Here is an 18,235-nt window from a genome sequence, read left to right on the forward strand (position 1 = left end):
AATTTTAGCACGTATTATCAATATGTTTGCGATCATGATTGGCTCGGTGGATATGGGCTAGGGTACAAGCGGCTACGCGGCTTCTGCATAGGCTCGTGAATGATAAATTTGTGCCCTTCCTTCAGAAGCTTGTCATAACATGCCTTTTTACATTCCAACTCTAACCAGCGGCATTCCTTGCAACGTCCTTTAGGGTACTGGAAAAACATGCTTCCATGCCACGTGAAATCCTTCGTACGGTTGCCGCTAAACTCATGATGAACAACTTCAACATTTGGCGGTTTGTCATATACATGACGCTTGTGCTGAACAAAGAGGTATAGAACGTATACTAGCATCCAGGCGATCATGGCATCCATGACAATAAGCTGTTTGCGTTCCAGTTCGGTGCACAACATGAGACCCTTCCTGCTTTCTGCCGGTGTTCTCAGTATGTGGTACTTCCTACTGTTGAACATGGAGAGCGTGCCACCAATGTCCATGTAGCGGTACAGACGGTCACCCAAGGTCTCTTTACCACCATTGCGCACTACCTCGATGATGTTAGGGTTATCGAAGATACGACATGACTCGTAGCCTGGTTTGTACTTCTTAGGTAGACGATCTCCACGTACTGCAGGATCGGGGATAGCAGTTGCTGCATATAAGGACTTGGGCGTTTCTAAGGCTTCATTCACAATATTTTGTGCAATTTGTGAGAATCGTCGCCTTAAGACGTTGATGGGAAGTCGGTTTGTTGAAGCCAGTACATCCACATACTTAGAAGCGCGTCCGAGGCTCGGAAGCCCGTACATTTTGGTATGAACCCCAATAGATCAAGGATATATTACAAAATTTAATATAGTACCGGTTTATACAATTGGAGATCGGAATTGTATCACTGTCACACGTCGTGTAAATGCGGCAGGGCTTGCACATCCCCCATGGCCGCTTGGTATAAACTGTCACTAAAGTGTTACCTTTAAGCTGCAGTATCTATTTATCGGTATATTAAGTCACACATGTCGTTGTGAAACTATTAGCTATTACCATCGTTACATGTGCGTTGGCGTGAATACTGCTGAGTACCACGTAGACGATCCTATAGTAGATCGGACACATCTACATTGCGTATAGTGACTCCGGAGAGTTTTAAATTCTCTAGCGCAGTGACTAGGCCGTCTAGAAGTATTGGCTTCAATCTGTTATTATTGATGAAACTTTGTGCGATCTGTGTCAAATCATCCTCGTTGTTGAAATTACAAGTTAAGTATTCATCCTCACCAACTTGTACATTCATCTTGTAAGATTCATTGTCCACGCTAATTGGTGCCTGGGTGTCAGGCAGGGTCGCTTCTGTATGATCCGGTTGTACCATTGGTTGCTTCGGGGCAACGTATTTATACACGAATGTGGCTTCTCCGGTCAGGCGACATTCCGAGTTAGGTACTGTGCAGTGCACCGTTGCGTGGTACTTCACTCCTTCCTGTAGACTGTACAATACTATGGTCCTTCACTCACCTGGAGTTTAAGAAGGGTGACTTTGGGGTTACGCGTGACCACTGTTGAAGCATTTTCCACAATGCCCTTTTTAGTCTCAATCAATATCATTCTGTAATCGATATGTGTTGCATCTGCTTTGTAAAATTCCATTAGTTGCGCCTGGTTAAGCGATATTGCAGTTTCCAGCACGGCTGTGAAGTTGGGTCCCATTTGTACTGAAACTGTTATTGGACTGTTCTTGTGGGCCGGGGTATATACACCTTTCAGGGCACCTGGGTTCATCTGTTCGTTGAATGTGGTTGCTCCAAACTGTGCTGGTAGCTGAGTTGCGTGATTACGCCCTAACTGCTTCTGTCCATTCTCACGCTTTTGTCTTGCATATTCACGTGTTCTTTGTATTAACCTAGCATTTTCAGTTAACAGATCATGGTTAACTTTCTGGAGTCCATGTAGCTTGATAACAGCGTCTAGGTATACATATAGAGATATACCAATTAACATACCACATTTAAGCCTCTCCAAGTTGTTATTTAATAAATAGAGCTGCTGCAATGACATACATTCTGGATCAGGCTCCATTTTAACGCCGGTGAGCGTATTCTATCCTCTGTCTAACATAAGGTAGCAATATATCGGCACGGTTCTCTTCGTTTTCGATGCTACGATCTTGCCAATCTCTTTCGTTAATCTATACAATCCATATAAGCATTGTCGGGTAGCAAACCTGTTTGGTCAATAGTTCTGCATGGATATATTTGTTATGAATATAGACATACCCGAACTCTTTTGTGCTTCCTCTAGGTATTTAGTCAAATCACGAGGGCCGTAATTCCTGATAAACCTTAGTAGGATTTCTGCTATTAGACCTACGGCACTGAGTAGTTGAAGTCTACAGGAATTGGTCTAGACGCTTGCCAACTATCCTGTAAGAAGCGAGTTACACATGCACACACATATTGACATACCTGGAAGTCAAGTGGATAAAGAGGCAAGCTACTAGGTGTGAATCTTGACGCACTAGCTGTTTTAGTGCTTGCTCCACTACTAACTTGCGTATTAACACCGGCGACAACCTGTAACGTCGTTTTAGACAATGTGCACTCCTCGACTTACTTTGATTAGAAGTGAAATGAATAACATTTTAAGTAACGTCTGCATTTATTATTACACATTAATGTGTATATTAACTTGTGGTTCCTAGGTTTATATTACACCACCCGCTGTGTAGCGTCATACATGTTACGACATCACATGATGTTGTTCTGTTCAGTTTGTGCTTCATGCGTTAAATATAATGACTATTGATGTAATGTTATCCGAATTTCTTGATTCCGCCGTATTTTTCATTATTGCTGATTCTACCAGGGTTATGCTAGGGTTTTTACCTTTGTGTCGATGTACTATTAACACTATACACATACCGTTTGAATGTGCACGGAGGACTATTGTGAATGCAGTTCTTGTTTTAAATACGTTCCAAAGGCCATCTGAAGCTATTATCAATGCTTTATGCTGATGTAATCCTTTGTATATGCTGACATCTGGCTCGCATAGCAACCCGCATCGTTTCAACTCTTTCCCCTGCGCATATGTTATCATTATGTATATATGAATGGCGGTATACCCATTTCTTACGCTTGTGGTATTCTGTACGCCCTTTGGTGCGACGTAGCAAAAAATGTTGTTTTCCATGACGTTATATGCATTTATTTCTGGGTCCCTATATACAAAAGGCGCAACTTACCCCGAATGCTCTTGAATATTGGATTTGCATAGGCCGTTCCCCTCTAGCGTGCCGTTTCAAATAATCACCACAACGCAGGAATGTTGTGGCATGTCGTGTTTTGCTATATACAACGATTCCTCCAGCGGCCTATGGTATATGCTACATCAACAAGTAGTCACATACTTTAATACGCCTTTTTTCATCAGGAGAGTGTGGTTTGTGATCTGTTGTGATGAATCTAGTTACATATGCACCACCGTCTTCGTAGCAGATTGCTGCCCTGCTGTCGCCCTTTATACAATGTAAATTCTGATAGCACACTTACCACGTGTGCTACTACTATGTAATCCTTGATCAACAATACTGTTACGCCAGTGGAGGCAGTGTAGTGCTCATCTGTCTTTTGACACAGTTCCAGCAATTCTTTGTCTGCATTAGCGTATGCTTGTTTCATAGCCGTAGCTGCCAGTTGCCGTATTTTAGTTGATCCTGTTTCTGCAGAATCGATTGCCGTCATTAGAGATTTCCTTCATAATATGGATATTGCCAAACGACAACTACCATGCATCAGTAGACACCATGTGTTCTATTATTGTATTTTGTATGGTATCCGCTGCGAATGGACCTATAAATGTTCATTGCAATCGAATGATGCTAACCGCCGGTGCCATCGAATATACCGAAGAATGATACATCATTTCGTTCAGGAATCATATATGGTGCAAATACAAATCGATCTTCTTGTATCAGCCTATTTCCTATATACGTGTGATGTGAACATGTTGTATTCATACCTAATTCTCTATGCACTGATGCGGTATACTTCCTATGATAGAAGACACCCAATGATTCTGTGGATACATGATCGGAATAAGTTTGCCTGTCACATTCTGCTGGCTGTACGTTCATGATCGGGATATCTACTCATTCTTTAACAAGTATAGCGTAATTATAAACGTTTTCATCTATTTGAGATATATCTATACCTATGGAATCTGAATATGTTATTTCCATTTCCCCACGGAGTTGCATACTGGTTGCTTGCACTTCGTGGATATAGCATATTCATACAAAAACGTTTACATAGGTTGCAATTGATCTTATATAGGTATTTCCAAATCATTACATCGTTGGATCGTTTGTATAGTTGCCCTTCAGAATCATTATTCTTTTGTCTACATTTTTGCAATGGTCTATATGCTATACGTGTGCACATTTACTATATATCAGTACCTAACCAACATACAACAACCCATGTAGGCATATATTAGTTAGAAGGCTGGTTATGTAGTAGATTTGGATGGACATGGATTTATGATGTTACACTTGTACATTTGGTTACACACTTTGTTAGTGACACAATTAAATCATGGTTTATGACTATAAATTAAGTAAATAGCTGTGGTATTTCACTGTAAATGGTTGTACCAGGTTTGAGTATTATATATTCTGTCTATTCCTGCGTGGCACTCTCCCACAGGTAAACTTTCCTAGACCCTCATTACTCCTAGTGTATTAGTTTATCTTTAGTTTATACTACAAAATGTCGTAAACACTCGTTACACTGATTGAGGCGTGTTTTTTGTTTGAAATACCGTTATAGTAGCATTGCACATCTGATGCTTGACTAATGTCGTTTTCTAGGTATCGTGTTATCATTTCTCGTGTTAATATAGAATGCACATCGAATCGATTATTCTGGATGGATTTAAGAGTTATTCCACTCGCACTGTCATTGGTCCTCTTGACCCGCATTTTAATGCTGTCACAGGTCTCAATGGATCCGGTAAGTCCAATGTTCTTGACAGTTTATGCTTTTGTTTGGGTATAGCTGACTTGAGTTGTGTACGAGCTAATAAGTTGGATGATTTGATATATAAGCAAGGTCAAGCTGGCATTACTAAGGCCACTGTGACTGTAGTTCTGAACAACCGTCGTCAGCCTAGTCCTTTACCGGATGCTTATCGCAAGATGCCTGAAGTGACTATAACTCGCCAAATTGCTCTTGGTGGTCGTAATCGTTACTTTCTTAATGGTCATCCCTCAACACCCAAGGCCATTGCTGAGTTCTTCCAGTGTGCTCGTATGAATGTGAACAATCCTCGTTTTTTGATTATGCAGGGTCGTGTTACTAAAGTGGTGAATATGAAGCCAAAGGAGCTGCTAGCATTAATTGAGGAGGCATCGGGTACTCGCATTTATGAAAGTAAGCGTGCTGCTGCTATGCGTCTTATTGAGCGCAAGAACCAGAAGTTAGAGGAGATTGGAAAGATACTACGTGAGGAGATAGAGCCCCAAACGTTACGTTTGAAGCAGGACTGTGAGGATTATTTACGTTGGAGCAACATTCAGGATGAGGTTTCAAGGCTTGAGCGTTTTGACGTGGCTCACCGTTACTGGGTTGCTAAGGAGCGTGTTGAACATTGCATGAATCATGAAGAGGGTGTAGTTGCTGAGAAGACTGCTATTCAACAGGATTTACAGTCTCTCGAGGAACGTATAAGCCTGCTGGAGTCGCAATTTAATGAGCGTCGTCGTCAATTAGAAGTGGGTAATGGACCTGTTGCTGACGCTCAGCGCAACCGTGATGCCATAGCATCTGAGATCGGTGAAATGGAATCTGAATTAACGTTATTGCATCGTGACCTAGAGGAGTTACAGAGCTGCACTAATGATATACGTATAGAGATCGACAATGCCACTCGGGAGCTTAATGAGCGTGTTGAATCTTCTAAAACTGATGCCGATAAGGTCAAGAGTTTGACTGATAAGTTAAAGCGAAGTAAGCTCGAGGTTACTGAGCTTGAGACTGCCTTGGGTCTGGCTACATCAGCGCCTGGTGGTCACAACGACACTGGCGGTGGTTCTCGTCAACATCAGTTAAAGGACATGAAATCTGAGTTATCACGTCTTGAGGCTGAGGAAATTGCTTTATCTAATTTTATAAGTCACAGTGAAGTTGAGATTGCAGAACAACGACGTGTTGCTTCTAGTATGGACTCTGAGATGCGTGAGTTTGAACGTAGACGCCATGAAGCAGAATCACATCGTGACGGTATATACCGTCGTCTGGAGGAGGCCAAATCATCACTAGATTCGTTAGGTGGTATAGAGGTAGTTTCCAGTTTAGAACGTCGATTACGTGAAGTTCGTGATAAGCGTGACCGCACCGCGGAGAGTGCTAGTGTCTTGGAGGCTGATTTGAACCGTTCACGAACACGCGTTAGGGTACCTGACCATTTAGGTCAAATGTCGTCATCTGATTTAACAGCTCCATATTATGGCCAAGCTTTTGAACTTGTTCATCTAAGGCCTGAAGTGCAAGACCAGGTTGCGTTACCTGTGCATGTTTTATTTGGATATAAGCTATCGTATTTAATTGCTCGTGACAAAGAATGCGCCAAAGTTATTTTTGAGCATAACGGTTTAGCTCGAAGTAGCAGAAAGGTTACGGTATTACCTTTGAACGATGCTGTTGTAGGCCGTGTTGTTTCTGATGCTGATGTCCAACATTGCCGTAGGTTGGTTGATGTTGACCCTAATGACTCTAGTGCGGTATCTTGTTACACTGATGTTTTAGAATTCGATCCTAAATTTTCGAAATTAGCAAAGTACCTTGCTGGTAATTCGTTAATTTGCAATTCAAGTCAAATTGCTCGTAAGATAGCTTACCAGAAGGACAGGTCACGTGCTTATCCAACGGCTACTTTACAAGGGGACAAGTTTGATGTTGGAGGCTCGATGTCTGGTGGGTCTAACAAGGGCATGCATATGGTTTTGTTGGTTGCTAGTCGATTACGCAATGCACAGCTGGAGCTAACAGCTTTGAGCACCGAGTACAACGAATTAGAATCACAATTGCAATCTGCTCGTAAGGTCGTTAGTGCCTACGACGAGTTGACTAAGGAGTTACAGATTTGCGAGAGTAACCTTCTCAGCATAGAGCAGCGTTTCAATAGTTTTGGGGCCACTGCTGCTATGCGCAAGATTGACGACCTCAAGGCATCTATCGCAGAGCGACGTGCTCAGATATTGGATATCCAGCAGCAGCGTGCTGATTTGGGTGCTAAGATTGCCCAGGTGGAATCTGACCTGGTCGAATGGGAGCGCGACCGTGGCAAGAAGGAGACAGAGGCTAAGCACCGCTTGAAACAGCTTAAACTAGATATTAAGCGTGATTCTGGTGAATTGGATCGTATGAATCAGGCGATGTCAACAATTCAGCTGGAGCAGGACAACTTGCAACGCCGTGTGGCTAATGCCAAGGACGAGCTTGTGTCCAAGGAGGCCACTACAAAAAATTTGTTATCCAAGCTAGATAACCTTAAAGAAAGGATTTCAGCACGTAAAAACGATTTAACTCATAGTGATGCACGATTAACTGAGTTAACACGTCAATTATGTGTTTCTCAGGACGAATTAGGACGTATGCAGCATGAGTTGGAGTCTGCAGGGCAAAGCAAAAGTCAAATGAACCTACGTCTCAAGAAGTTGGAGTACACTTTACTAGAGGTGACTAAAGAATATGAGGAAGCTAGGGTTGTGTCTGACCGTCTTCTTCGTGATAATCCTTGGATTACAGCCGAGGAGCCAAATTTTAATCGCAAGGGCTCAACCTTTGATTTTAGCAGCGTTAAATTGGATACCGTAACAAAACGGTTGTCTGAATTGCAACAGTTGCGTCAAGACTTGTCCCGTAGGGTAAACCGTAAGGCACAGCAGTTGTATGAGAAGATGGAATTTGAGTATAATGACCTCGTAGCAAAGACTAAGAAGGTTGAAGCTGACCGCGATAAGATCCACAGTGTAATTGCTGACTTGGATGTTAAGAAGCATGAGAATATCAATGTTATTTTCCGTACGGTTAACCGTTTTTTCTCTGACATATTCCACGTTCTTCTGTCAAATGCTGAGGCAAAGTTGGTACCTGTGAATGGTGACATTACTAACGGGATTGAGATGAAGATAGGTTTCAACGGTGCTTGGAAGAATTCACTGTCTGAGCTTTCTGGTGGCCAACGATCACTACTTGCTTTGGCACTCATTCTTGCGATGCTCAAGGTACGTCCCGCTCCCATTTACATTCTTGATGAGGTTGACGCCGCTCTTGATCTTAGCCACACGCAAAACATTGGTAAAATGATAAAGACACAGTTTCCCAATTCTCAGTTTCTTATTGTTAGTTTGAAGGAGGGTATGTTTTCTAATGCTAACGTCCTGTTTAAAACTCGTTTCGTTGATGGTTACTCTACGATTATGCGTCATGCTTTGTCTGACAAGCAGGGCAATAAGAAGCAGAAGGAGGGTAATGCTCTATAGATTGGTGTTCAACTGTGGTACAAGCTACTGAAAATAGACGCTAGATATTGCCTTGCAATAATTGCATACACGTTCTATGCGTTGACACTGCCATCCGGGGATCGCCACTTGGTATTCAGCTACTATTGTTACAATTTACACTAATGTTAACTCTGTTACTCGTAAAATGGTTATGGTACTAATTCCTTCTCTGTAGTTGCAGTTCTTATTACAATGTTTGTGCCATGCGCACAGTTTGTGTAGCACATGACATCATATATTCATACGTGAGCGGCTGCTAAGCCTTTCGAACTTCATGGTTAAATCTTTGACCCTTGGACTATGTGCGGAGGGTATTGAGGTCACTGGCAGGTTTTCTAGGTTATTGTCCAACATGTTGTACATGTCAACAGCTCGCGATTGACTTCGAGCTGACGACTCCGACGAGCCGAAATCGCGAGTATCAGCGATATCGTACATGGATGCTACTTGGTTGCTCACGACCTGTGGTTCATGGTTTCGCCTCAGGATGCAATTCTTACTGGATACAGGGCTATCTGGAGGTGAAGGGGTCCTATACGGCGATGGTGCAGGTGTTCCCGATGCTTGACTCAAGGTCACGAAGTTGCCAAATTGGTCAACCATATGTGTTGTGTTTTTAGGTATGCCGTATGCATGCCTATATGCCGCACGTTCTGTTACACATCGCCTGTAATTTGCGTATTCCACAGCCTCATCCACCGATCCTGGTATACTACCTTGCCTTTCTGTTAGTACATTATAGAGCTTAACCATTTTGAATGCTGCGGGCACGATATACTTGGAGTATGCCTTGGTGCAAGGGCCTCCAGCAAACCTTAGTTCTCGTGTCAGCAAATCTACACAGAGGTACTCCCTTGTTGCTGAGTTCACTATATGAACCAGGCTGCTGAATCTCTTGGAACTAGTTTGCTTGGTTTCGGGTGATGGCGATGTGTCCAAAATGAACGTAAACTTTGGATTATTTTGTAAATCAGTTTTGCGCAATTCGCGCGTTTCCTCTATACAGAACAGTTGTTCATGTTGTCCGTTTAACATGGTACTCACATTAGAGTTAGATGGGAAGCCATCTCCCACCATGATTGTACTATCTGCGCCATTAACGAGTGAGTACATGTACTTGATATGTACGCTTGGTGGTATCATATCACGATCCACTTCGGGTACATTTGTTTTCTGCGACGACGGCTCCTCTGATCTCCAGTACAAACCTACATATTCAGCAATAGAGTTGACTAGTCCATAGACGTAATCAATTCCATATGAGTTGTTATCCAGTCCTAGATAACTCAATACCGAGTGCTCTTGGTCCTTGTTAGGCTTTACCAGTGATACCTTAAAGAGTCCGACATTGCTAGTCAGGACTACCTTCCCGCTATATGTGCTTTGCATTGTGCATACGTCCATATACAACGGTATGGTGGAACGCACGCCGGGTGTTGCCAATCTGAATGCATACAGCTTCGAACCACAATTCAGCAACCTCTCCATGGTTTGCATGTTACAGGGTATGCCGCGCGGTATGTCAGTAGCTGTGTGAAGATCATTTCTAGGTGAGGTCTGCTCATCCGAGGACACGCAAATGCTGACCTGCGGACTTGTATCTCGTTTCATAAGGTGTTTGTGGTTTATTTCGGTAGCTGACCTATAATAAATTGGTGGCGGTGGCGATTTGAGATTTGAATGCTTATTAATGAATTCACCTTCGGCATCCCCTTGTCCCAGTGAGTCGTTAGTAGCACTTTCATCGAACCTAACTGACTTTATCCCCGAATTCAGTCTTATATTGGCGGCTATCCGTTCGTTAGCCACTCGGAATGCTTCCTTTTGATTCCATATATCTACAAGCTTGCGTTCAAGTTCTTCATTCTTTTGTTGATAATGGTCAACTTCTTTTGATAGCTGACCAGTTAGTACATTTGTACCTTCCGGTACATCATTACTTACTACATAAGGCGCTTCAGCGCCCATATTATCTTGGGATAGCATGTGTTTAATCACGCTTCCACGATCAGGTGACGGTTCCGGCGAGAAGTTACTACTTGACCCTGAGGACTCATGCACCAGATCATTTAACGGTCCCCTGGGATCAACCAACCCAGATTCTACGGCACCACTTTGTATGTTATTAGCCATGCCGCTATCACCCTCTCCAATGTCGATGTACATCCCATCTTGGTCTGTAGCGTTAACTATGGACATTGTGGGCGGAGTTGTGTCCCCTCTCAATGATGAGTGACGTGAAACATCAATGTGCAGTCTGGGAGTGCCAACCTGTTCTGGCGAGCTGTTGGTAGTTGGTGGGAAGATACGGTCACCGGTAATAGGCACCTCCCTTGGTGTGGGTATCCTGGAGCGTGTTTGCCCTTGCGTCATTCCTTGCAATTGACTATTCATGGCATATTGCAGTCCACTTGCTGTAGTGCTGCCGGCAGGTCCATCAATCATTGTACCTTCCATCGGGTGTCCTGGCCGGTTAGTTTCCATGACTCCCATTAGCCCAACGCCACGCGGTGAGATCGAAACGGATGATATCGATTCTTGAAGAACAGTCTCATCGGTTAGCGTCCGTTCATGGCGTACAGTTACATTAGTTGTGTATGTAGGCATACGTGTAGTTGGTTCTCCGCTAAGTACACTTTCCTGTAGGCTCGGCGTAGCACTCAACACAGTAACAGGAGTGGGATTTACCACACTTTCACAGGGTTGACGTGGCGTCGTCCTCTGACTTCGCGTTGCTCCCTGACGACTTGAACTATCTGTGACCACGGAATCCTGTCGTGCAGTGGCAACCATATTGATCGTGTCACTGGCTTCCTGTACAGTGATTGTTACCATAGTCTCGGTGTCGTTAAAAGAACCAGATGGCTGTGGAGTTTCATTTCGAGGGATTTCACTTGAAACGGCACCAGACACGTTGCCATTTGGTGGTCCTACAGTCCCGCTTGAGGAGAACGATGGATCGTTCACCATGGCTTCAAAGGACTCTCTATTTAATGCGGACAAATTGGTAACGTACGACTGTGATGAAACAACCGATCCCCTATCGGCATCACCATCATAACTTGGAGTTTGCTCATAATTATCATGGCGACTAACAGAGCGTTCGGACGCCACGGAAATTGACCGTGATTGATATGCCTGGGAACCGTTAGCCAGATCTCCAGCAGGAGCGCCACTCGATGATGCAATGATATCACTTTGCACAGATCCAGCTACAGTTTCCCGAGGCGTTAGGTGGGTGTTCCTGGAAGCCACACTTCTTTCAATTGACAAACCGGACCCATGCGATGAAGTTTCATCATCGCGCTGCATTACCGGCATAGTCCCGGAAGGCGGTGTGTTGATTGAAGGTGAAGAGATATAGCTCTTTTCGGACCCTTCAGCGATTTCGTTCATGGTTATACTATTATCCTGATGAACAGGTTCCTTACTGTCATCAGCTTCTATAAAATCTTGCACATCTTCCTGAAGTTCTTCACTATCTGTCGACAACTGTCGTGCCCTATTCTCTCGTGGATTATCCAGAGATCTATCATTTGAATGCATTTCCGTTTCTTCCGCTTCGCTGTGTAATAATAATGATTGATTTCAGTGTGTCATGCACATGTGTTGGATCAACACACCGGTGTGTGCTACTGCTGACTTATACTAAAGCTAACCTTTCCGATACACTTGTACATATTTGCGATAGACTTGACACGCTAAAGCGTTGTGATATGTATTCACGGGCACCTTTATTCATTTTGTGTGTTTTTTTTCGCTTGATCAATTTACATAGTCATAAAACGGGCTGTTACACCAGAATCGATATACCAGCAACTAAATAAGTATTAAATGCTTACAATTGGTTAAATAGAGTTTAGCTAAGGGTACTCATCATGGTTACGTCTACGCTATATGCCTATTAAGCTACGTTTAATTTAGAAGCAGCTGTCACCGTGAAAATAATAATACATTCTTTAATCAGTTTCTTTCTGATGCCACATTGTAATAGATCACGGAAAGAGTGTAATTAATACAAAAGTTGCTTGCAGCTGTGAAAGTAAACAGTCGACATTTCAGTGCAACCCTGCTGCTGTCAAGAGACAAATAATGGTATAGATCCGTCATTAGCACAATTAACACGTTGGAAATAAGCTAAATATTGCCTAAAGTCATGGACGCAGGTCAATGGATTAGACAGCCAAATAAACAGATTGCGTCATCCTCCGACATTATAAGCGCCCAAAGGAAAATTCTTTCATACTGCATAGACAATATAGAAAAGGCAATATTTTTCAACGATGGGGTATTAAGGGCCTAGAATTTGGCGGTGTTACCCCAAGAATACGCGTTTTGTTGTGCTGATAATCCCACAATTGCCGTGGCGACACCCGGGTTACTAAAGTCACTTGGTATTTTACTTGCTTCAAGTTATCAAGATACGTAAGTTATATATGCTATTTTACAACTTGTTTCCCCTGTGTGTCTCGATTTAGTCCATTGGGATGGATGTCGTGTGCGTGTATATTGTCTATGTGGAAGCCGCCGCGTGTGCACGGTAAAATTTTGTGCCCTCGCTTTGTTTTTTGTGTATTTCTGTTGGATATGCTCTGTTAACTATGTTTTGTATGTGTCTTGTTGGTTATGTGATGTGCATTGGTCGAAACGTGTTATGACATTTCTGCAGCTCAAGATGGTGGCTAAGAAGATTGAAAAGAAAGTGAAGAAGAAGGTCCGTTCGGAAACCTACGGTACCTACATCTTCAAGGTGCTTAAGCAAGTACACCCAGACACCGGTATTAGCAAGAAGTCCATGATGATCATGAACTCCTTCATTACCGACACCTTCGACAAGATTGCTAGCGAGGCCAGCAAGCTTTGCAAGTACAACAAGAAGGAGACTCTTAGCTCCCGTGAGGTCCAAACTGCTGTCAGGTTGGTTCTTCCAGGAGAATTGTCTAAACACGCCGTGTCTGAGGGTACCAAGGCAGTGACCAAGTTCACTGGAAAGTAAATCCGGTAACAACTTTGTCGCACTCCACTAAGGCGAGTATTGTTATGCTAATATCAGGCTTCACTAGAAGCCGCTACTAATTGAATTTTGTCTAATATCTGTTACTATTTTTTTACAATATCTTTTGTAAAGCGCAATAGTTTTGGTCACTTGAATTATTGCCGCAATATCTGACAGCGTCAGTGACCCAGTCGGTATAGTCCCATGAAGCCACTAGAACTAAACAATGCAATGAGATCTGGAATATGACAACAGTGTAATATTGCTGACAAATGGCAACACTAGGGCTATCACGCCTTGCAGTGACTGACATATAAAAGTAACAATAACTCCATGACACTAAACATTCAAATTAAAGCGATACAAACGAGATATGATTACTAAATTGTCAGACTGGCCATACCATGTTACCGTAACTAAAGGTGAAGGGTAACGCGGAATATGTGGACAGACCACAATCGTTGGATTATAACAACAAAAAGAAGCTTTAGCTATGTTTTAATAACTAGTAAATGTGTATTTGACATGAAGACAACAAAAGTAGTACATCTTCGCGATACATCTTCTGGGTTATAGTGTTATATTCTACGCCGTCACATGCCAATCTGTCGAAGAGCCGGCAGGGTGCACTCTCGCGATATCGTGTAAAACGGTAGTATCGCGCCTTTTATACATCCGCACGCATTAAAACTGTTTTTTTATTTTTAAATAGTGCACATAGACTTTCGTGTGCCGAAAGGGTAACACATTGTGCACAGACTGGAAGACTTCTTCGTGTTGAGGTCTTTGACCGTGCACATCTTGTGGTAATTGTTTTAATCGCGAATCTATTCAGGTACTAAATGCACACGATATATGCTTCACGATGAAGGGCTTTTTTGTGGTTTGCATTTCCCTTCTTTGCGCTGTGAAGGGCGCCCTTTCTAAGGGAGTCTATACCCCTTTGAGACGTATTTCCGCCGCTGATGCCAGGGCTTTGATGACTCCTACTTTTAAGCAGGCTACTGCTGAAGACCCAAGCGGCCACTTAATGAACCGTACCCTTGTTGAATGGAAATATGATTACTACAAGCACATCAGGCCCATTATTCAGTTCAATCTTTTCGGCGAGTTTTGTGAATTCTCCAAGAAGAGGATGACTGACGTCTCTTTGGTCTTTACCACTGTTGAGACTTGCTCTGTCAAGGGTTACTACGGTTGCGGTGACCCTACTATCGTTGTCAGCTTGGAGAAGTTCAGCGTTGACAGGGGACAGAGGATGTATAACAAGGTTGTTGTTGACTCAGTAAAGACTCCTGATATCAACATGATTGGTCACCGTTTCAGGATTAGATTCCCTAATGTCATTAAGGAGGAAAAGATTGACCCTAAGCAGTTTAACGTCAGGATTGAGGGACAATACTACTGCTCCTACAAGTTTATTGTTGAGCTTGAGGAACCTAACAGCTACTTTGACGCTGTGCCTGCCGCTACATAACTTTCTCACCTTTACGTAGTCCACTAGGATAAATGCTATGAAAATTCCAACAGCATCTCTGGACTTAAAAATAGTCACTAATAAATATAATATTTGATTCTTTTACAATAATAGTTTGATTTATGTTGCGTCGCAGGATTCGGACACTGTTTCCTTTGGGATCACTTTGTGTCCAACGTGATTTTCATATAAAAAATTTATAAATAAATAACTAATAAAATTTATAGCCGCTGCTGTGTATGATTTGGTTACCTGGGTACCTACACAACGTCGGGTGGCCTGGCGGTAATAATGTGTTATGTATTATCTGAAAATAACATCTTAATCGCAATATTTTGATAGCATCATTTGCTTACGTGCTCACACCTTTTTTGACACTATTTCGTGCTAGATTCATGCAAAATACAGCCATATATCGCTAACATGTTAGAACGTGGTTTGCTTGCGCTTTGTAATGCGCCTTTTAACGATGATCAGCCGTTGGTCTTTAAATCTGAGAAGGCAGTTCGAAAAATCGAGCCGGCTGGCTTTGCCTTCTTTTTGACTAAGGAGTGGGAGTTAGATGTTTCTTACCATGGTATGTCATTTATGTTACACCTAATGTACGTCAGATATTTTCCATCCAGTTCAAGTTACCAATGTCTCCAGGATGACTATGGACATTGTTAAATCATATGTTTCGTGCACAAATAAGTCTGTGGATAATGTGAAGCACTTATTTTCCTTGAAGACACAATGGGCTCAGTTGTTGACTGACGCCAAGTGTGCTGAGCATTTGGTTGACGAGGTAGACAAGGAGTCTGTGGACTCTCCCAAGTTGACTAAAGCTAATTCTAAAGTGTGCTTGGGGTTGGTTCGTGATTTTGTGTCTAAGAACCAAAACGCTTATGAGCTATTGGATGTTTGTGATTCTGATGACCTTAGTAAGATAAAGGCCAACTACAAACGGATTGTATTATTGTTACATCCAGATAAGGCTGGCAATACGCGTGTTCCTGAAGACATGGAGCACTACGTCAACAAGTACCGGATTCGTCACCTTGGTGACGAGCAGCTTAAGCAGCAGTTTATTTTACTCCAGGACGCCTTTACTATAATGAGTGATCCTCAGTTACGTCATGAATACGACTGCAGTTTACCATTTGATGAGACAATTCCTACTAAGGAGGAAGCCAAGTTAGCAGATGACTTTTATGGCTTATTTGCACCGGTGTTTGAGTTAAATGCTAGGTTGGTTGTTTATATCTGTTTATATTGTTATTAGGTGGTCGCGCACGAAGCCCGTACCATCTTTGGGTGCGGCTAACAGCAGTGATGACGACATTGATTTCTTTTATGATTTTTGGCGCAACTTTGAGACAACTCGTACCTTTAGTCACGCGGCGCCTCACTTGCTTGACGACGCTGAATCTCGTGAAGAGAAGCGTTGGATGGAGCGTGAGAACCTGAAGGTTCAACGCAAGTTGATTAAGAAAGAGCTCGTTCGCATTCAGAAACTGGTTGACTTGGCTCAGGCGTTCGACCCTCGTTTGAAGGCTCGTGCTGAGCGTCGTCTTCAGGAGAAGGTTGAGCGCAAGCGTTTACAGGAGGAGCAGCGTTTACGTGAGCAGCGCGAGTTAGAGGAGGCTCTAGCTCGGCAGCGCACTGAGTTGGAATTATCGCAGAACCGTGAAAAGTTCGAAAAGCAGATTGTCAAGAAGCTGCGCCAGCACGTCCGCGCTATTGGTAACAAGGTTCCGAACGGTGCCACCTTATCGCAACATTTTGACCGTCTTTCTGAATTGGATTATGCATTTATGAAGGAGACCTGTGAGTCCATCTATGCTCTACTGGGTCATCCCACCTGCCTCGAGGGCACCGACGAATCACTTCAATTTGTCAAGAAGATGGATTCCGCTGTTAAAGCGGCTACTATTGACGACAAAGTGGATGTCTTCGAGAGCATTTTATTATCTGTGAGTTCAAAGATCGTACCACCCGCTGCGGGTGCGCCTCAAGATACGCATACTGTCAAGCGTGCTGAGGAGACTGAGGAACAACCCGTCCAATGGACTACCGAAGAGCTTTCTCGTTTATCCAAGGGCGTGGAGATGCACGTGGCCGGTGTTACTGACCGCTGGAGCCTGATAGCTAAGCACGTCAAGACCAAGACTGCTGCCCAATGCATACAGATGGCACGTGAGATAGCTTCCGGTAAGCGTCTGGATGAAAACACACCCGCTGTTAATATAGCCAACGGGGTACATAGCGACTCTTGGAGCGTTGAGCAGCAGAGTGAGTTCGAGGCCGCTCTTGTCAAGTACCCTTCGTCGCTTGACCCCGCCAGCCGGTGGCGCTTGATCGCATCAGAGGTCAGGGGCAAGACGCCCAAGGAATGCCTCAGCAGGTTCAAGATGATAAAGGCAACCATTGCGGCCTCATCGGGTAAAAATTAAGACATTAACGTTGTCGTGGCACACGCAAAGTTCTGTTGCCTTTGTTACGGCGTCTCCGTTCTTTTACAACGCGTCTGACTTTGTATGGCAGTTGGTATGGCACCTTTCGATCGATTGGTGGCCGCCATGGTATTGCTGTCATCCTTGACAACCTCTTCTTGCGCTTCTTCTTCTTGTGTTTCTTCATCTTGAACACTCGCCGCTTGAGAGTGCTAATATTTCTTTTGGCAAAAATGCCATGCGCTGTGCGATATAGCGTAGCCACAGTTGGGCTTTGAAGAGTGTTGAACCCTGGTAATGTCCTGCGATATTCCACATTAAATGCATTTTTGGTTGTATCTATGCGTGATACATCAGGTTTTGGGCCACTTAGATCCTGGGTTACTTTTAACACGCTAGTAGCATATGCCCTGCCACTGCAGGCTCTAGTGGCACTAAGCACTCCATTTATATGACCAGATATAGTAGATATACAAAGCCCTGTATAGCTCCAATGAGGTAACACCCTTGTAGGCACTAAAGACACATTTCTATATACAGATACCGCATAAATTGACCTGGGAGACAACCTGGACATTTTAATGTAGGATTCCAGGTTTATTCAGAGTGAATATGCCTAACAGACACAGTCTGTAACCGGAGGTGTATCCTAGGAATCCAGTATTGCTACAGTATATCCCGTATATAGATACCATGTGTAATGAAATGTGTATACCCCAGGGTCTGTATTATGTTGACTATATGTTACTAAAACAACCCACTAGGATTAAATCGCACGT

At 43.3% G+C, this 18,235-nt stretch overlaps 11 protein-coding genes across 11 annotated transcripts; 4 read left to right on the forward strand and 7 right to left on the reverse strand.

Moving 5' to 3' along the window:
• Positions 1–2: 2 nt before the first annotated feature.
• Positions 3–854, reverse strand: BBOV_II001700 (putative integral membrane protein). Its single transcript, XM_001609645.2, has one exon. It carries the CDS (start codon positions 792–794, stop codon positions 33–35), a length of 762 nt encoding a protein of 253 aa, XP_001609695.1. The 5' UTR covers positions 795–854; the 3' UTR covers positions 3–32.
• A 147-nt stretch (positions 855–1,001) lies between these two features.
• Positions 1,002–2,063, reverse strand: BBOV_II001710 (uncharacterized protein). Its single transcript, XM_051767598.1, has 3 exons — positions 1,986–2,063; positions 1,501–1,949; positions 1,002–1,465 (listed from the first exon to the last, which is right to left on the reverse strand). The coding sequence occupies exons 1-3, from the start codon at positions 2,059–2,061 to the stop codon at positions 1,082–1,084; spliced, it is 909 nt and encodes a 302-aa protein (XP_051623121.1). The 5' UTR covers positions 2,062–2,063; the 3' UTR covers positions 1,002–1,081.
• On the reverse strand, positions 2,061–2,622 carry BBOV_II001715 (uncharacterized protein; the record flags this gene model as incomplete). The annotated part of the gene is made up of 6 exons (XM_051767906.1): positions 2,061–2,170; positions 2,207–2,223; positions 2,259–2,314; positions 2,353–2,405; positions 2,448–2,555; positions 2,596–2,622. The coding sequence occupies 6 exons, from the start codon at positions 2,620–2,622 to the stop codon at positions 2,063–2,065; spliced, it is 369 nt and encodes a 122-aa protein (XP_051623814.1). The 3' UTR covers positions 2,061–2,062.
• A 58-nt stretch (positions 2,623–2,680) lies between these two features.
• BBOV_II001720 (Protein phosphatase 2C family protein) lies at positions 2,681–4,192 on the reverse strand. Its single transcript, XM_051767228.1, has 8 exons — positions 4,003–4,192; positions 3,868–3,966; positions 3,770–3,833; positions 3,534–3,735; positions 3,392–3,499; positions 3,227–3,355; positions 2,904–3,063; positions 2,681–2,867 (listed from the first exon to the last, which is right to left on the reverse strand). The coding sequence occupies exons 1-8, from the start codon at positions 4,115–4,117 to the stop codon at positions 2,761–2,763; spliced, it is 984 nt and encodes a 327-aa protein (XP_051623122.1). The 5' UTR covers positions 4,118–4,192; the 3' UTR covers positions 2,681–2,760.
• Positions 4,193–4,850: 658 nt separating this feature from the next.
• Positions 4,851–8,574, forward strand: BBOV_II001730 (structural maintenance of chromosome (smc) family protein). Its single transcript, XM_001609648.2, has one exon. It carries the CDS (start codon positions 4,886–4,888, stop codon positions 8,525–8,527), a length of 3,642 nt encoding a protein of 1,213 aa, XP_001609698.1. The 5' UTR covers positions 4,851–4,885; the 3' UTR covers positions 8,528–8,574.
• An 85-nt stretch (positions 8,575–8,659) lies between these two features.
• On the reverse strand, positions 8,660–12,310 carry BBOV_II001740 (uncharacterized protein). Its single transcript, XM_001609649.2, has 2 exons — positions 12,208–12,310; positions 8,660–12,113 (listed from the first exon to the last, which is right to left on the reverse strand). The coding sequence occupies exons 1-2, from the start codon at positions 12,288–12,290 to the stop codon at positions 8,780–8,782; spliced, it is 3,417 nt and encodes a 1,138-aa protein (XP_001609699.1). The 5' UTR covers positions 12,291–12,310; the 3' UTR covers positions 8,660–8,779.
• A 644-nt stretch (positions 12,311–12,954) lies between these two features.
• BBOV_II001750 (putative histone 2B protein) lies at positions 12,955–13,550 on the forward strand. Its single transcript, XM_001609650.2, has 2 exons — positions 12,955–12,973; positions 13,218–13,550. The coding sequence occupies exon 2, from the start codon at positions 13,224–13,226 to the stop codon at positions 13,542–13,544; it is 321 nt and encodes a 106-aa protein (XP_001609700.1). The 5' UTR covers positions 12,955–12,973; positions 13,218–13,223; the 3' UTR covers positions 13,545–13,550.
• A 34-nt stretch (positions 13,551–13,584) lies between these two features.
• On the reverse strand, positions 13,585–14,071 carry BBOV_II001755 (uncharacterized protein). Its single transcript, XM_051767468.1, has one exon. The coding sequence runs from the start codon at positions 13,855–13,857 to the stop codon at positions 13,657–13,659; it is 201 nt and encodes a 66-aa protein (XP_051623794.1). The 5' UTR covers positions 13,858–14,071; the 3' UTR covers positions 13,585–13,656.
• A 159-nt stretch (positions 14,072–14,230) lies between these two features.
• BBOV_II001760 (uncharacterized protein) lies at positions 14,231–15,126 on the forward strand. The gene has a single exon (XM_001609651.2). The coding sequence runs from the start codon at positions 14,410–14,412 to the stop codon at positions 15,019–15,021; it is 612 nt and encodes a 203-aa protein (XP_001609701.1). The 5' UTR covers positions 14,231–14,409; the 3' UTR covers positions 15,022–15,126.
• A 203-nt stretch (positions 15,127–15,329) lies between these two features.
• BBOV_II001770 (myb-like DNA-binding/DnaJ domain containing protein) lies at positions 15,330–17,732 on the forward strand. The gene is made up of 3 exons (XM_001609652.2): positions 15,330–15,598; positions 15,633–16,251; positions 16,286–17,732. The coding sequence occupies exons 1-3, from the start codon at positions 15,445–15,447 to the stop codon at positions 17,454–17,456; spliced, it is 1,944 nt and encodes a 647-aa protein (XP_001609702.1). The 5' UTR covers positions 15,330–15,444; the 3' UTR covers positions 17,457–17,732.
• BBOV_II001775 (uncharacterized protein) lies at positions 17,415–18,139 on the reverse strand. Its single transcript, XM_051767519.1, has one exon. The coding sequence runs from the start codon at positions 18,031–18,033 to the stop codon at positions 17,461–17,463; it is 573 nt and encodes a 190-aa protein (XP_051623852.1). The 5' UTR covers positions 18,034–18,139; the 3' UTR covers positions 17,415–17,460.
• Positions 18,140–18,235: the final 96 nt, after the last annotated feature.

This window comes from Babesia bovis, chromosome 2 (genome assembly GCF_000165395.2).
Source record: "Babesia bovis T2Bo chromosome 2, whole genome shotgun sequence".
NCBI classification, from domain to species: domain Eukaryota; phylum Apicomplexa; class Aconoidasida; order Piroplasmida; family Babesiidae; genus Babesia; species Babesia bovis.

Excerpts from the sequence above, each read along its gene's own strand:
- BBOV_II001700 (XM_001609645.2), bottom strand. The coding sequence starts at position 794 with ATGTACGGGCTTCCGAGCCTCGGACGCGCTTCTAAGTATGTGGATGTA.
- BBOV_II001710 (XM_051767598.1), bottom strand. The coding sequence starts at position 2,061 with ATGGAGCCTGATCCAGAATGTATGTCATTGCAGCAGCTCTATTTATTA. Across the intron at positions 1,950-1,985 it reads CTTGGAGAGGCTTAAATGTG|ACGCTGTTATCAAGCTACAT; the intron begins GTATGTTAATTG and ends ATGTATACCTAG. Across the intron at positions 1,466-1,500 it reads TCACCCTTCTTAAACTCCAG|GAAGGAGTGAAGTACCACGC; the intron begins GTGAGTGAAGGA and ends TACAGTCTACAG.
- BBOV_II001720 (XM_051767228.1), bottom strand. The coding sequence starts at position 4,117 with ATGAACGTACAGCCAGCAGAATGTGACAGGCAAACTTATTCCGATCAT. Across the intron at positions 3,834-3,867 it reads TATATTCGATGGCACCGGCG|GTCCATTCGCAGCGGATACC; the intron begins GTTAGCATCATT and ends GAACATTTATAG. Across the intron at positions 3,736-3,769 it reads ATGGTGTCTACTGATGCATG|GAAATCTCTAATGACGGCAA; the intron begins GTAGTTGTCGTT and ends CATATTATGAAG.
- BBOV_II001730 (XM_001609648.2), top strand. The coding sequence starts at position 4,886 with ATGCACATCGAATCGATTATTCTGGATGGATTTAAGAGTTATTCCACT.
- BBOV_II001740 (XM_001609649.2), bottom strand. The coding sequence starts at position 12,290 with ATGAATAAAGGTGCCCGTGAATACATATCACAACGCTTTAGCGTGTCA. Across the intron at positions 12,114-12,207 it reads TGTACAAGTGTATCGGAAAG|CGAAGCGGAAGAAACGGAAA; the intron begins GTTAGCTTTAGT and ends ATTATTACACAG.
- BBOV_II001750 (XM_001609650.2), top strand. The coding sequence starts at position 13,224 with ATGGTGGCTAAGAAGATTGAAAAGAAAGTGAAGAAGAAGGTCCGTTCG.
- BBOV_II001755 (XM_051767468.1), bottom strand. The coding sequence starts at position 13,857 with ATGTCAGTCACTGCAAGGCGTGATAGCCCTAGTGTTGCCATTTGTCAG.
- BBOV_II001760 (XM_001609651.2), top strand. The coding sequence starts at position 14,410 with ATGAAGGGCTTTTTTGTGGTTTGCATTTCCCTTCTTTGCGCTGTGAAG.
- BBOV_II001770 (XM_001609652.2), top strand. The coding sequence starts at position 15,445 with ATGTTAGAACGTGGTTTGCTTGCGCTTTGTAATGCGCCTTTTAACGAT. Across the intron at positions 15,599-15,632 it reads GTTAGATGTTTCTTACCATG|ATATTTTCCATCCAGTTCAA; the intron begins GTATGTCATTTA and ends AATGTACGTCAG. Across the intron at positions 16,252-16,285 it reads GTGTTTGAGTTAAATGCTAG|GTGGTCGCGCACGAAGCCCG; the intron begins GTTGGTTGTTTA and ends TATTGTTATTAG.
- BBOV_II001775 (XM_051767519.1), bottom strand. The coding sequence starts at position 18,033 with ATGTCCAGGTTGTCTCCCAGGTCAATTTATGCGGTATCTGTATATAGA.